This window comes from Leptonychotes weddellii, chromosome 10 (assembly GCF_054177405.1).
Source record: "Leptonychotes weddellii isolate Sample4059 chromosome 10, ASM5417740v2, whole genome shotgun sequence".
In the NCBI taxonomy this organism is placed as follows: domain Eukaryota; kingdom Metazoa; phylum Chordata; class Mammalia; order Carnivora; family Phocidae; genus Leptonychotes; species Leptonychotes weddellii.
In genome coordinates this window covers 486,068-499,434 of record NC_138378.1, presented here as the reverse complement: position 1 = coordinate 499,434, position 13,367 = coordinate 486,068, and the positions used below count along the sequence as shown (strand labels likewise).

The following is a 13,367-nucleotide window of genomic DNA, read 5'->3' as shown; positions in this document are numbered from 1 at the left end:
AATCCCATCCCCCAACTTCTGAATCTGCAGGCAGCTGGTCCCCTACTCCCCCTGCTGTCTGCTCCCTGAGGGGCACCTGTGGCTGCCACTCACTCAGAGGTTAGCCTGAAAGCCCCATGGCCCGGAGCATCATGGGAGCATCTTTCTACCAGGGTGAGGGCACAGGAAGGGGCCAAGACTCCAAAGGGCTCTAAAGATGGAGTCCTCCAAGGGCCTGTAAAGCCTAGGGGGAGAAGAGGAGTGATGAGGGAGGAGGGCTTTCCCCACATGGGTACTGGGCCAGACGTTCTTAGGAGGCGGGCACTCCTGGGAGGAGGGCCAGCAAGATGTGTCCATGCAGCCCACAATCCTGTCGACCATGGCAGAATGCCCACTCCCCTGAAGACAGGCCAAGCCACATCCCACCCTCCCCCCCAAGACCAAGCTGCCACTGCAGGCCAGGTGGTCTCAGAGGACCCCGACCCACCCATTCCAAAACATTCCGTTGCACAGATGGCACCACGGCTGACCTGGCCACACGCTGCCCAGAGGTCGTTCTTCCTTCCTCTGCCCCCTCCCACCGAAGGCCTTGCAGGTGGTGTCACCTCTGACTGTCAGCGGCAGGGAGCTGGCTCAGAGGATGTGCCCTAAGTACAAGGTGCTCACAGGACAAGCCAGCGTAAGGACCCACATGTTCCTGCTACCACCACTGGGTTTATTGAGGTTGTCACCACATCTGAGAGGGCCACCAACAGGGGACCCAGCCACTGCCTGGCCTGGTGCCTGAAGTGAGGGACTGTGTGCCACGCCCTGGCGGCTCCTGGATGGGGAGCCTGCGGAGGACTGGACGGCTCAGAGCGGAAAGAGAAGCGGGAGCTGGGAGTGCGGGGCAGGGAAGGGGCAGGAGCAAAAGTTGCATCTAGACAAAGTGGCACAAGACGAAACCAGAACCCGCATGTGTCGATGTCTCCTCTCAGGATCCAGGCGCCTCTGCTCCGCAGCCCCTTAGCCGGACATCTCCTCTCGCTGCTCCTTGTTCCTGCGCACCTCAGCTGCGTGCAGCTCCTGGGAGGACAGGTGGAGGTGGGCGGGGCCCTGCGCCCGCCGTGGCGGCTGAGGGGGCTGCCCCTTCCCCCACGCCCAGGCTTCAGGGACCCTCCTAAGTGCAGGAGAAGCGACCAATGGGACCCCTTAACGACCAGGACGGAGGAGCAACAGAGAACAGGGGGAGGCCCATGTCCTCCCCTCGAAGTGTGGCCTGAGTGCGGGGGCTGGCCCTCAGTGAGACAGGGTGGCACCCAAACCAGAGAGAGAGCCGTGACTCCAGGGAACTTCCTTGGGTTTGCAAGCTCCAGGGTACCCCCTGGCACCAACCTGGTCCCACCCCGCGGGCTGAAGCAGAGGCTACTGGTAGGGGGCTCCCGCCAGGGCGGGGCCTCGCCTCACTCTGGGCTGTCTCCATGCAGGACAGGGAGCAGCCGGGCTGCGAGAGCGCTGGTGGTGCAGTGGGAAGGTACCACCAAAGGACGGGGGGGCCCCCGGGGGCTTCCCTGGCCCCCCAGCCTAAAGCAGCTCCTCCCCTCTTCTAGCTCAAACCCGCACCTTTCGCAGCACTTCAAAAGTAATGACCATCGGTTTACTACCGCGGTCACTGGCCGTGTCCCACCAGGACCGAATTAGGGGCCGAGGCCAAGACCGCAGGCGCGCAATAAACGCAGGCGAAGGCCCCACTTCCTGCTGCCCGGGATCCGCCCCGCCCGGGCCCCGCCCGGGCCCCGCCCCCGCGCTGAGCCCCCCCCCCTTGAGACCGACCGCTCCCGCCCTTCGCCCCGCCCCCTCCTCGACCCCGGTCCCGCGCTCTCCTCGCCAAGCCCCGCCCCGGCGCGCACCTTCTCGCGCAGCCGCTCGCGCAGCGCCGCCAGGTGCGCCTCGCGGATCTCCTTGCTGAGCTCCATCTTGTAGTTGAGCTTCTCCTCCGCCAGGCGACTGAAGTTGTTGTTCTCCTCCAGCGCCTTGTGCAGCACCTCGCGCTCGTGCTCGCGCCGCTCAGCCAGCTGCTTTAGCACCTGCGCCTCCTGCGTCTGTGCGGGCGGATGGGGGCGCGCGCGTGGGCGGTGGCCGGGCCCCTGCGCCCAGCCCCCCACGCAAGCCTGGCCTCCCCGCGCGCTGTCTCGGCTCCGCCCAGTGTCCGTTCCCCTGCCCTGCTGCCCAGCCTGAGCCGGCTACCAGCTGCCCACCGGACCTCGGGTCTACACTGCCCTGCCGTCGGCGAGGGTGTTCACCTGGTCCCAGTTTGCCTGGGACTTCCTGGGCTTTAGCACCGCAAGGTCCGCGTGCCAGGAGAACCCCCAGCCCCAGACAAACCGGAAGTTGCTCACCCTTTCTGCTCGTCGTCAGCCCGCAGAGCTGTCCCTCCTGCTAAGCTGAGGGCGCCCACGCAGCAAGACAGGCTCTGTCCCGCTCGCTGCCGCCTCCAAAGCCCGTGGTGCACTCAGGGAATGTTGGAGGAGCAGAGCAAATTCAAAACTTATGGGCTGTCATGGAACCTGCACCATCTCCTCCTCAAACGTCTGCCCGCTGAGCTCAAAGTAGGTGCTTGATATGCCCTGGGTTCTGAATTCCCTGAGGGGCGGGGGGCTGTGTAAGGGTGCCCAGGGCTGCTGGAGAAGGGACTAGTTGGAGCGAGGAGACTGGGACTGCTGGGACTGCTGCACTGTCCAGCCCTAGTGGGGGAGGGGCTGCCTGGAGGCCCGGAGGAGAGGTGAGGGTCAGAGACGCTAGGGCTCGCAGCTCCTTCACAAGGCTGCTGGGCCCACCCACGTGCCAGTCACTGCTAGTTAACCCTAGGAGGCCTGGGTCCCCAGGTTTCACTGGGACATGCTGTAAGGGATTTGGAGCCAGTGCCCCTGCCCAATGGGCTTGGGCATCAGGACTGCACTCCTGAGAGTACTCCTTTTGTGTGTGTTTCAGTCTCCGTGGGGCTGGTGAGGGGAAGGAACAGGGAGGGAGCCTGGGGCACATGCCCCCCTTCTCCCAGCGGCCCCCTGAACTCCCAGCAGATGTGGGCTTGCAGCCGCCAACACATGGGAGTCCCTTTCTTCTCACTCACTTCTCTACCCTGGAGAAGGATGCCAGCCCAGACTCATGTCCCAGGGCTCCCTCCTGGCCATGGCCAAGGAAACCCCCTCCAACAGTATCTGGTTCCTGTGCTTCTCCAGCTGGCTGCCACTGGGGAACCCTTCACCTCCCTGTCCTATTCTGATCTCCCAAGAGGATATCCAGGGAACCATGAGACCCTCTCCACTCCAGACCAACAGCCAAGCAGGGGCTTGGAGCACCCTGTGCCTTGGGGACCCTGTCTGTGCCCAATGAAGCCTCTGGCCACCTTCGTCAGGATCTGGGGGCAGGACTGGGCTCCTCACCTTCCTTCGCTCCTCAGCTGCCTCCAGCCGCTTCTGCAGTTCCTCCAGGGAGGTGTCCTTCCTCTTGGGGGGAGAGGAGAGCACTGGGCTCTCGGGGGACAGGTCAGAAGGGGACTTGAGGATGACCTCGAAGCTCTGGCCAGAGGCCCTCTTGTCCAGCTGCTTCACCTCCATGTCTGCAAAACCAGATTGGGCTTCAGGAATCTGAGGGGTCATGTTCCCAGTACACATCCAAATCAAGGGCTGAGGGAGGGAGCACGGCTGCTCGTGTGGGACCCCCAGGCCTGAGCGCCCAAGGCTGCCTCCCATCAGAGGCTCCCTCTCCAGAAGCCAGCTGAGCCGAGGGGAGTGGTCAGAGAGGCCAGGGGAGAAGAGAGCAAGGAAAGGAGGACGCAGGCACTGGCCAAGCAGGACCTGGCAGCTGCCTGGGGCACACTCACCCCCATACTGGTAGATGGTGTTGGGGTGCGGCTGTGAGTAGAAACAGGAGCAGATGAGCGACAGCACTGACAACTCCTTCATCTTCTCCTTGTAGGCTGTGGGCATGAGGCCAGCATGAGAGGGCGCCATGGCCACCTCCCGACCTCACCTCCCTGGCTGCCTCTGTCTTTCCCTCCCCAGTACTCCCCATGCTGTGTCTCTCTGGAAGCCTGTGTATCTCGCTCTCTTTTCTGTTCCCTTGCCTCTCTACAGCTCTCCTCTCCCTCTCCCCACTCCCAGAAGCTGACCTTGTCCCTGGGCACACCTTCCTGTGGGTTGTCCTGCATTGTTCTCCTAATACCCCCTTCCTTCTCCTTTTCTCTCTCGGCGTTTCTGTCTCATTCCTCTACATCGCTGTGTTTGTTGGTCTCTGTCCATCCTTTTGTCTTCCTGGCTCAGTTCTCTCTCTGTGTCTTTGCATGTCTCCATGACCCTTTGTCACTGTATATTTTCCTGACCCACCATCCCTGGCCCTCCATGTCCTTCTCCCTCCTTCCTGCCCTTTCCCTCTTACAGATATTAACCACCACACTCATGACCGAGCCAGCACAGATGTGGAACTTCTGCAGGCAGCACTTTCTTGGTCTGTACACCTGGGTGAAGCTGTCAGACTTCCTCCTGTGTGACCCCCCGCCCCCATTTACCCTGATAGCATTGCAGCCACCCCAGGTGAAACCAGGCCATCACCAGGCACACACTCCCTGCCCATCCAGAGCCAAAAGGTAGGGAGCTGTCCGTTCAGCACCAAAGCCTGCCCTCTAGTCTTGCAGAGCAGGTGCCCACAGCCAGTGTGCCCCGTGTCCAACCAGAAAAGGACGTACACTTGTCTGCTGAGGCCCTGAGTCCTGTCAGGTGAAGGGGAGAAGCCCACTGTCAGAATGGAAATAACAGCTTTCTGTGGCCCATTCATGACAAGCCAGGCCCTAAGGTAGACACGCTGGCCCAGTGTCTCACTAATGCTTAACAATCTTCAAGCCCAAGACTGTCCCTGGGCTCAACTGAGATGATACTGGGCCCCAGTGGCAAGGGTGACTTGCCCAAAGCTCCTCAAGTGCAATCCCAGGTGGTCTGTGTTCTTTACACCACTCCATCGGGTCCCAAAGCGAGACCCAGAGACCCATCTTCCTGCCACCCTAGCTGGAGAAGCTGGTACAGGTCTCCAGAGAGGGAGTCTGGCTTCCATGAAGGGGTCTTCCAAGGAGCAGACACGAATTTGGACAAGAAACTTGCTGACTGGGGCGCCTGGGTGGCTCCGTCGGTTAAGCGTCTGCCTTCAGCTCAGGTCATGATCTCAGGGTCCTGGGATGGAGCCCCACATCGGGCTCCCTGCTTGGTGGGAGTCGGCTTCTCCCTCTCCTGCTTCCCCCTCCCCCGGCTTGTGCTCTCTGACTCTGTCAAAAAATAGATAAAATCTTAAAAAAAAAAAAAAAAAAGAAAAAGAAACTTTCTGACCAAATTTCACACAAGACAATGTTTTAAAATTGAGTTAATGTTGGGGCGCCTGGGTGGCTCAGTTGGTTAAGCGACTGCCTTCAGCTCAGGTCATGATCCTGGAGTCCCTGGATCGAGTCCCGCATCGGGCTCCCTGCTCGGCAGGGAGCCTGCTTCTCCCTCTAACCCTCCCCCCATCATGTACTCTCTCTCTCTCTCTCTCATTCTCGCTCTCTCAAATAAATAAATCTTTAAAAAAAAATTGAGTTAATGTGAAGTTGGGGAAAGCGTTGGTGTAGAAACAGGACACAGGACAGAAATTATCAGGCCCTTGTCTGAGAGAGCAGCTCATGGTGAGCAGCGTTCTCCATCAACCAGTGCAGAGAATGATATTATTGGATCTAAACGTCCCGATGACCCAGACTCTTCTGGAGAGAGCCCAAGAGACTCTAAAGGGAGCACAAAGGAATCCCGGGCAGGCAGCAAGGAGATCCTTTAAGGTGAGTGGAGGGGTAGCAGGGCAGAGATATGCGCCTTGGTCATTGGCTTCAGGAGGCTGGGAGGGAAGTGGGCTGGATGTGTGCAGGCCTCAAAGGGAATTTTGGCTTGACATGTCAATTTTATTTTTTTTTTACAAGCATAATCTATTTGTGTATTACTTGTGCTATTAAAAGTTAATTTTATTTATTTTTAGAATGATAAAGTTTTTCAAAAGTTTTTTAAAGATTTTATTTATTTGAAAGAGATTGAGAGAACGAGTTGGGGGAGCGGCAGAGGGAGAAGCAGACTCCCCAAAGAGCAGGGAGCCCAATGCGGGACTCAATCCCAGGACCCTGAGATCATGACCTGAGCTGAAGGCAGACACCCAACCGACTGAGCCACCCAGGCGTCCCCTAAAAGTTAATTTTAAAAAGGAGGGAGATGGGTACCTCACACTAATGTGCTGGGGAGTTAGAGGGTGTAAGACCGGGTAAAGCCAGCTCTTCAGAAGCACATGTGGAAACCTCCAAATGGGTTTACCATACATGCCAGGAGCTTGGGGCGTCACAGGTGCTCAAGCTCCTCTCTGCCTTGAGCCTGAAGTTCTCCCAGGAAAATGAGCTGCACATTTATTACAGAGGAAGAACAAGTTCATGGACAAATGTCAGGGGACTCCCTTCCAAGTACCTGTTGCCTGAGTATGAAGGGAGGTTGGCAGCAATTTAGGGTGCAGGATGTGGAGCTTGGGCAGGTGTGAGCACTGCCTTGTTAGGATACAGGGGAGAAGGATGGGGGAGGGGATGCTGGAGACTAAAGTCAGAGCTCTCTGAGGGCATGGACCAGCCCAGGGGACCAGTGTCCAACTAGGAAGTGAGGGACTGACTATGTCTTGCAGCTGGTAATAGGGATGCAGCTCAGTGTTTGATGGTCATGGAGATTCCTCAGGTTGGTTTCTCTTGGGCTGATGGCCCATGAGGAGCTTCCTTCCCAGAAGACTCATCCTAAGTAGCCAAGTGGGAAGGGGCACCCCCCCAGAAGGGGGCTTGGGAGTGAGGCTTGCTGTGTGGTCTGGCTGCAAGTTGGAGGGAACTGGACAGCAGGTAGGGAAATTAGCAAATTTTCAGACAGTGAGAAAGGGGAAGCCCACACATGGGGCTGGAGAGCAGGCCTGGGCCCAGCAGCTCACAACACAGGAGATTACACCTGTGTCCTCAGAACTGGAGGGGCTTAAAGGTCATGTCTCACTGCAGAGGGAAGAGGTCGAGGCCCAGACCCATCTAGGCACCTCTCCATCGACAGAGCTCAAGCCAGGAAGCCCCTCTGCAGCTTGGGGGCATGCTGTTTCTCCCCCTCACCAGGATCCTTCTCTTCCTTCCCCATCACTGACTTCAGGGAGTCATTATAAGCAAATCTCTGGCATGAGCTGGATTGCTTTCATCTCTCTCTTCCTTTTCATACTAAATGTTAAATATGCAAAAACGCACATTGGCTTTTTGGATGCTTAGATCCTAGGTGAGCAAGAGTGAGAAGGCACCAGATCAGCCTACAGGGGCATGGTAACCATAATGGCAACACCCCTGAGGTGGGTGCATTACATCCATCCTCCCAGCTGACCCTCAAGAACAGCCAGCCCTTGTCAGATTCATTTCTACTGAGGAAAAAAAAAAGAGAGAGAGCAAGGAGCCCACCCAGAGTCACACAGCATGACAGGATGGGACCTTGATCATGAGCCCCAGCCTCTGGCTGCACTTTCCTGTTGGGAGCCTCATGGTGGTGGGGGTGGGGGGTTGTCTGTCCAGAAATGGGAAGGCAGGGCGCCCACAGATGCCCACTCACCCCTAGAAGGGTCCTGGAGGCTGCTGCGAATTGCTTCCTGGCAGATGGAGCTCATTGCCCCCCAGGCTGCCCCTCTCACTAGTCGGAGTCACGTGCAACATGCTGGGAGCCCAGCATGGCAGGACGCGCCAGCGGATTCACCTTCTCCGGGGTGGAAACTCTGGGAAATGTGGCTGCAATAGTCACACTGCCTGGCATGGACTGGGCACCCATCTCTTGTCAGGCACTAGGCCAAGCACCTTTCCTGGAATGCCCTGTTCATCTCTCAGAACAAGCCCACGGGAGGCGCTGTCACCATCACCTCCATGCACTTAAGGCCTGAGAGCTTAGGGAGCACGGGCGAGCCCTCTCAGCTCAGTGGAGTTGCATAAGGAGATAAATATAAGCAAGACTCTACAAAAGTGTGTGAAGAGCTGAGTGTGTGGGAAGGACACCAAGAGATGGCCACATCTCCCCAGGTGAGTCCCAGTGACATAGCCCATCAACAGATGCTCAAGGGAAAGGTGGTGGGAAAGTCAACAGAGGAAGAGAAAGCTAAGGTCAATCTTGTGGTGACCATAAGGTCATAGCAGACAATGACTCTTCACCCTAGTCACCAAGACCAACGAAGCCCACCAGTGAGCTGGGGCAGACAGGCCACTGAGGCATGGAGCACCAGGGGCTGCTCCAATCAGAGACTTCTTTTAACCGAGAAGCCATAGCTGGGATTCACTTAAACTGATTTTGGCCACAATGACTGATCTGCTCACATAGCCACTTCTGGGCCAAGCCGCCTGCCTATCCAATTTTTATGAAGGTGGGCATAGGCATGCACACATGTAGGCTGCACTCTCTCCGGGGCAGCCCTGACAGCAAAACAGGAAAGGCCCATCCCCGCGTGACTTTGTCAGGAGGCAGTTCTCCTGGCTGGCTCATGGCACATCTATGAGGCAGCAGCCGTGCTGATCAACACTGATTGCGCTTATGGTTTCCTTTTTCACACCAACAGCAACCTGGACACCCAGAAAAATCCTGGGACCAAGCATGGGTCAGCAGCACCCCAAAGCCTGGCAAAGGGAGGGCTCGTGTCAGGGGGGGTTTTGAGGTCAGCACATCTGCGCCCGCCTGTGGTGGTCATCAACAGTGCAGCTTCAGCTGCATCCCTTCACCACCTAATCTGTCTGCTTACCTGTCAGATGAGACCTACTGAGCAGGGTTTTTACTAAGAGAAAAGGCTGAGAGCATCTCCCACCAGTGGTTGCTCATTGTCCCCCACTCGGGCACAGACCGGGGCCTGAAACCCCACCTCAGTGTGGGACTGGACTAGCGCTCTGGCCATGGGAAGGACAGACCATCCTCAGTTCCTGCCCAAAGCTGAGCCCAATATCTCTGAGGAGGTCAACAAGACAGAGCAGGGGGCAGATGAAGGCCAGATGGACAAGACCCTCATGGACTGTGTGCAGGAGGGGTGTGGTCAGTGACACATGTGGTCCCCTCCTAGACAAGTGCAGAAGTCACCTGGGGCCTGGGACCCACAGGGCCTGAGAAGCTGGTCAGGGCAGGGCACATGTGAGTGCATGGAGACCTGCCAAACTGTGTGCCACTCCAGAGAGAATCAGGCTAGCTAGGGAGAGGGGACCCCCAGAATGGAGGGAAGGGTGGGCTGGGAGTAGAGTTCTGAGTCCAGGGGGAAATGGGGTGGAGGTGGGGAGCCGCTGCCCTGATGTCGCTGGCGACGGAGTGCAAAGATGAAGTTGGTCCTGGGGCGGCCAGACAGGCCAGAGCGTTCCTGGGGGGAGCAAGCCCCATGTCCTCGCGTCCAGGGTCACCCGCAGCTCTCTCACCGCCAGTAACTGCCCCATGTCCACCCCTCCGCCAGAGCCGCGCCTGGCTCAGGCGTGAGGGGAGGGTCGCAGCCTTGGGGGCGGTGGATCCGCAGCTTGGGAGGCGGGGCTGTGGGGGAGGGAGGGGCAGACCCCTCCTTGCTGGGAGGACTTGGAAACTGCAGCGGCCCCTCCTCCATCCAAACCCCGCTGCGCAAAGGGCGGTGGCTTTTTCGACCAGAGCAGGTGGTACCGTGTCGCAGAGAGCGGTCCCCAAGCCCGCAGCAGCGAGGGGAGGGGACGACCACGCTAGACGCGGGCGCGGCTCCGCTCGCCCCCGGCTCGGTTTCTCCTCCCCCGTCCTTCCGCAGCGTCCCTCCAGCCCCCAGGGTGCTCCATTGGCGCAGATACGGCCTGGGCTCGCTGGCTATGGGTCCTACCCTCCTAACCCCCACCCTCGCGAAGGCGAGGTCGGACCAGGGTCTGCGGTAGACAGGCGCCTCGGGGGACGCTGTCTGCACCTCCCCAGCGCGCCCACCCGGGGGCACGATGCTGCCCCCGGACCCTCGGAGCCACCCTGCCACAGTCGCGCCTGGCCTGACACGGCGGCCACGGAAGGGGAAATGCGCCCTCGCCCCGGGTGCTCGCTTGGGCGCGGCCCCTGCCCGGCGGCCCACGCCCGCCGCACCCGCGCCGCAATCCTCGCCCTTGGGGCACCAGGTGTTCCCAACCCGTTGGCCCTGAACCTCGGTTCTTGCGGGTTCGGCCCGGCCGCGCCCCGCGCCCTTGCAGAGCGTGAGGTCTGAGATGTGAAAATAGAGTCCGCCACCGGCCCCAGCTTCAGGCGAGGCCAGACAATGGCCTCCGCTCAGACCCGCCACCGCCCCAGGAAGTCCGCGTCCCGGACGCCTACCGGACAGGGTGCTGGCCATGGTGCTGGCGGCGCGGAGGCTGCGGAAGGCCGGGAGGCGCGGGCGGCGGCTGGAGCTGCAGTCGGCGAATGCGGCAGTGCTGGGGAGGGGAGGGAGCGAGGGCGGGCGGGAGGCGTGCGCAGAGAGGGAGAGGGAGAGAGGGGGAGAGAGCTAGCGGGAGAGCGGGAGAGCGAGAGAGCGAGAGAGAGCGCGCTCGAGCAAGAGCATGTGCAAACGCCTGGCTGGCTGGCTATGGCAGGGGCTTGCAGCCCTCAGAGGGAGAGTAGAGGGAGGGGAGGATGGGAGGGAAGGAGGGGAGGGGAGAGGCCAGCCTGGGACACAGGGTGGAGCACTGCAGCCAGATGCCCACCCACCCATTGCTTACCTCTTGGACCCACTGCCCCAACTTGGCTTTGTGCAGGCTTGGGGGGATGGTGGAGACATGCCCCATTCCCCAGGGTGGGCATGGCAGGAGAGGAGGGGCCCCAACATCAGGGTGGGCTGGAGAGCTCTTCACTAAAGCCACCGAAGGCAGGGAGTGACTTCTGTGTGCCCAGGTCCGTGCTGAGGGGAAAGTGTGTCATAACGGTGGGGGTAGGGATTGGTCTGGAAGGCCTCCAAGGAGCATCCCAGAGGATGAGTCAATTCTGGGGCAGAAAAGAGAGTAAATGGGGGTGGTGAGGCCTAAAGACAAAGGCTTTGAAGTGAGATAGAGAGGAGTTCCAACCGCAGCTCTGACATCCACTTGCTGTGTGACTGGGAGCGAGTTTCTGACTTCTCTGTGGCTCTGTTTCTCAAGGGTAAGATACAACAATAATGCCAGTCTCCAGATGAAGAAGAGAGGTACAGTGGGTGAGTGTGGGAGGGGGTCATGCCTCCCCTCCTCTCTGGGCTTAGGGTTCGGGTTGATATCCCCAAAGGGAGAGCCTTGCAGAAATGGTGGGCCCTTTCCTGCAGTGACCATCTTGTCTCACTTTGGGCCTGGGAAGTCAAATAGATGAAGTGTCATTCCCATTTTAGGGACGGAGCTACGGAGTTCAAGAGAAGCACTTGCTCCACAAGCAACTAAGTCTTAGAGTCGGGAATAAAACTGTGGGAAACCTCAGGAGCCTGCAGAGAGGGGAGGGAGGCTCAGAAAGGGGACAGACAGGGACAGACCTAAGGGTCAGAGTCTGCCTGAAGCAGGCCCAGCAGATGCGTATATACCTCGAGGTGCATACATGGGGAGTGTGGGACTGGTTAACATCTGTTCTGTGGTCCACATAGTGTCTGATCCACTGTAGGTAGCCCACAAACCTGTAAGAGCAGACTCTCAATTCAAATTCGTTGACTTGATCAAAATCCTGTGCCTGCTGAGTGGGGCTGGTTATGGCCAGCCTTGGTGCCCATTTCCTCTCATCTTTCACAATTAGGTTCAGTACATGGCATTTATAATTACAATTTATTGAAGCACTTATAAGTTACAATTTATTGAAAGCTGGGCAGTCCCATGTGTGATGTGTGACCAGGCAGCTCGTGCATCAGCTCAGGGTCTCAGGGTCCTCAGCTCCAGTTCCGACCCAGGTGGCCCCGAGTCTCTGGGTCCTGCCTTACCTTCCTTGGCCTTCTGGGAGCACAAACACCTCTGCTCTTAGAAGATGGGTGCTGTGGAAGTGAAGAGGACTCCTGGCTGGAAGCTGCATGCTTTAGGCAATCTACTAATCACCAACCCTGTACTTTGTAAAGTGTGGATAATCAAAGAACTTATCTCAGAGGCCGTCCATGCCTGCATGCGTGGTCCTGAAGGGGTGAGCTCTTCTCCAAGCTCCCTACTGAGAGTCTAAGACAAACCCTCTAGGCCCCCTCACCAGGTGGAACAGGTAGATGGGGTGGGTGCCAGCAAGCCACGGGCTTTCCGACGCATGGTCGATCACACGTCTGGGCATTAAATAGAGCCCATGAGAAGCCCTGGGGTCGGCGTTGCCAGCCGGCTGTGGGCCGTCTCTGTCGGCCTTCTGGAACATGCTGGAGTCGGCTAGACAAGTATCTACCCCCTAAAGAGTTGTGCAGGCCCCAGACCCCACTTTTGACTGCCAGCTGGTGCTAGGTGCTGGGACACTGGGTAGCAAGGCGCCTGGGCAGCCATTCGGAATCACGGGAAACCAATCCGAAGGTGTGTGCAATTGTCCGGGCCATCCAGGTGACTTGGCCCAGGGACGGGTGGTGGGATGGAGGCTCTGGCGGGCATGGCATCGAGGGAGGAGACGGCTCGAACCCCAGGTTTCTGCCCGCGGCCGATGGAGGTGCCGTTCTCCAGGCTCAGGGTCGACCGAAGGGGCAGGGTGGGGCCCGGAACCGAGTGCGCAGACCCCTATGCTGCGGAATGGTTTCCGCCGGGAACCACGCGCAGCGGACCGGAATTGGGAGCGGAAGTGCAGCGCGTTCAGTGACGCCCGCGAAGTCCGAACCGGCTGAGGGCGGCGGAGACGCGGCGGCGGTGCCTTGGCTAAACCGGGGTAGATTCTTGGGGACCCCCGGCGACGGAAGGCTGTCCGCGGAGAAAAGTGAGTCGTGAGTCGCAGAGATGCCGGAACTGGCCCTCTGACCTGCGCGCGCCTCCCGACACTGCAGCTCCCGGCAGGCCCCGCGCCGCCCCGGGCCCGCGCGCCGGTCTCTCTGCCGCGCTGCATTCTGGGGCCGGTGGTTTTCCTGTGCGCGTGGGCGGGGCCCCGCGCCCGGCGGAGCGGGGGTCCCGGCGGGGGTCCGGGCGCGGGGGGCGGGGGTGTCCCGGCGGGGCGGAGGGGGTGGGGTCTCCCGGCGGGGCGGGGGTCCCGGCGACGCCGTTCTCCTCGTGACCGGGCCGGGGGTCTGGCCTCCCAGGCTCCCGTGCAGGTCAGCGAACTGCTGCTGTGCGCGGCTCGGGCTCCTGTTACTTGTGTGAGCGCAGCCGCCTCTCCCGAGCCCGGTGGAGCCGCTGGGGGCCAGAGAGCGAGGCAGGGCGCACGTGTGCGTTCTTCCTCCTCGGCTCCTCACCGTAGGTCTCACAG

The 13,367-nt window shown here is 59.6% G+C and overlaps 1 protein-coding gene and 1 long non-coding RNA gene across 2 annotated transcripts; one reads left to right on the top strand and one right to left on the bottom strand.

The window, feature by feature from the left end:
- Nucleotides 1-673: 673 nt before the first annotated feature.
- On the bottom strand, nt 674-10,495 carry STMN3 (stathmin 3). The gene is made up of 5 exons (XM_081832399.1): nt 10,344-10,495; nt 3,842-3,937; nt 3,402-3,577; nt 1,869-2,060; nt 674-1,044 (listed from the first exon to the last, which is right to left on the bottom strand). Exons 1-5 carry the CDS (start codon nt 10,360-10,362, stop codon nt 985-987), a joined length of 543 nt encoding a protein of 180 aa, XP_081688525.1. The 5' UTR covers nt 10,363-10,495; the 3' UTR covers nt 674-984.
- Nucleotides 2,059-5,529, top strand: LOC145723759 (uncharacterized). Its single transcript, XR_014149002.1, has 2 exons — nt 2,059-2,567; nt 3,937-5,529. It is a non-coding gene; the product is annotated as an uncharacterized LOC145723759 (long non-coding RNA).
- Nucleotides 10,496-13,367: the final 2,872 nt, after the last annotated feature.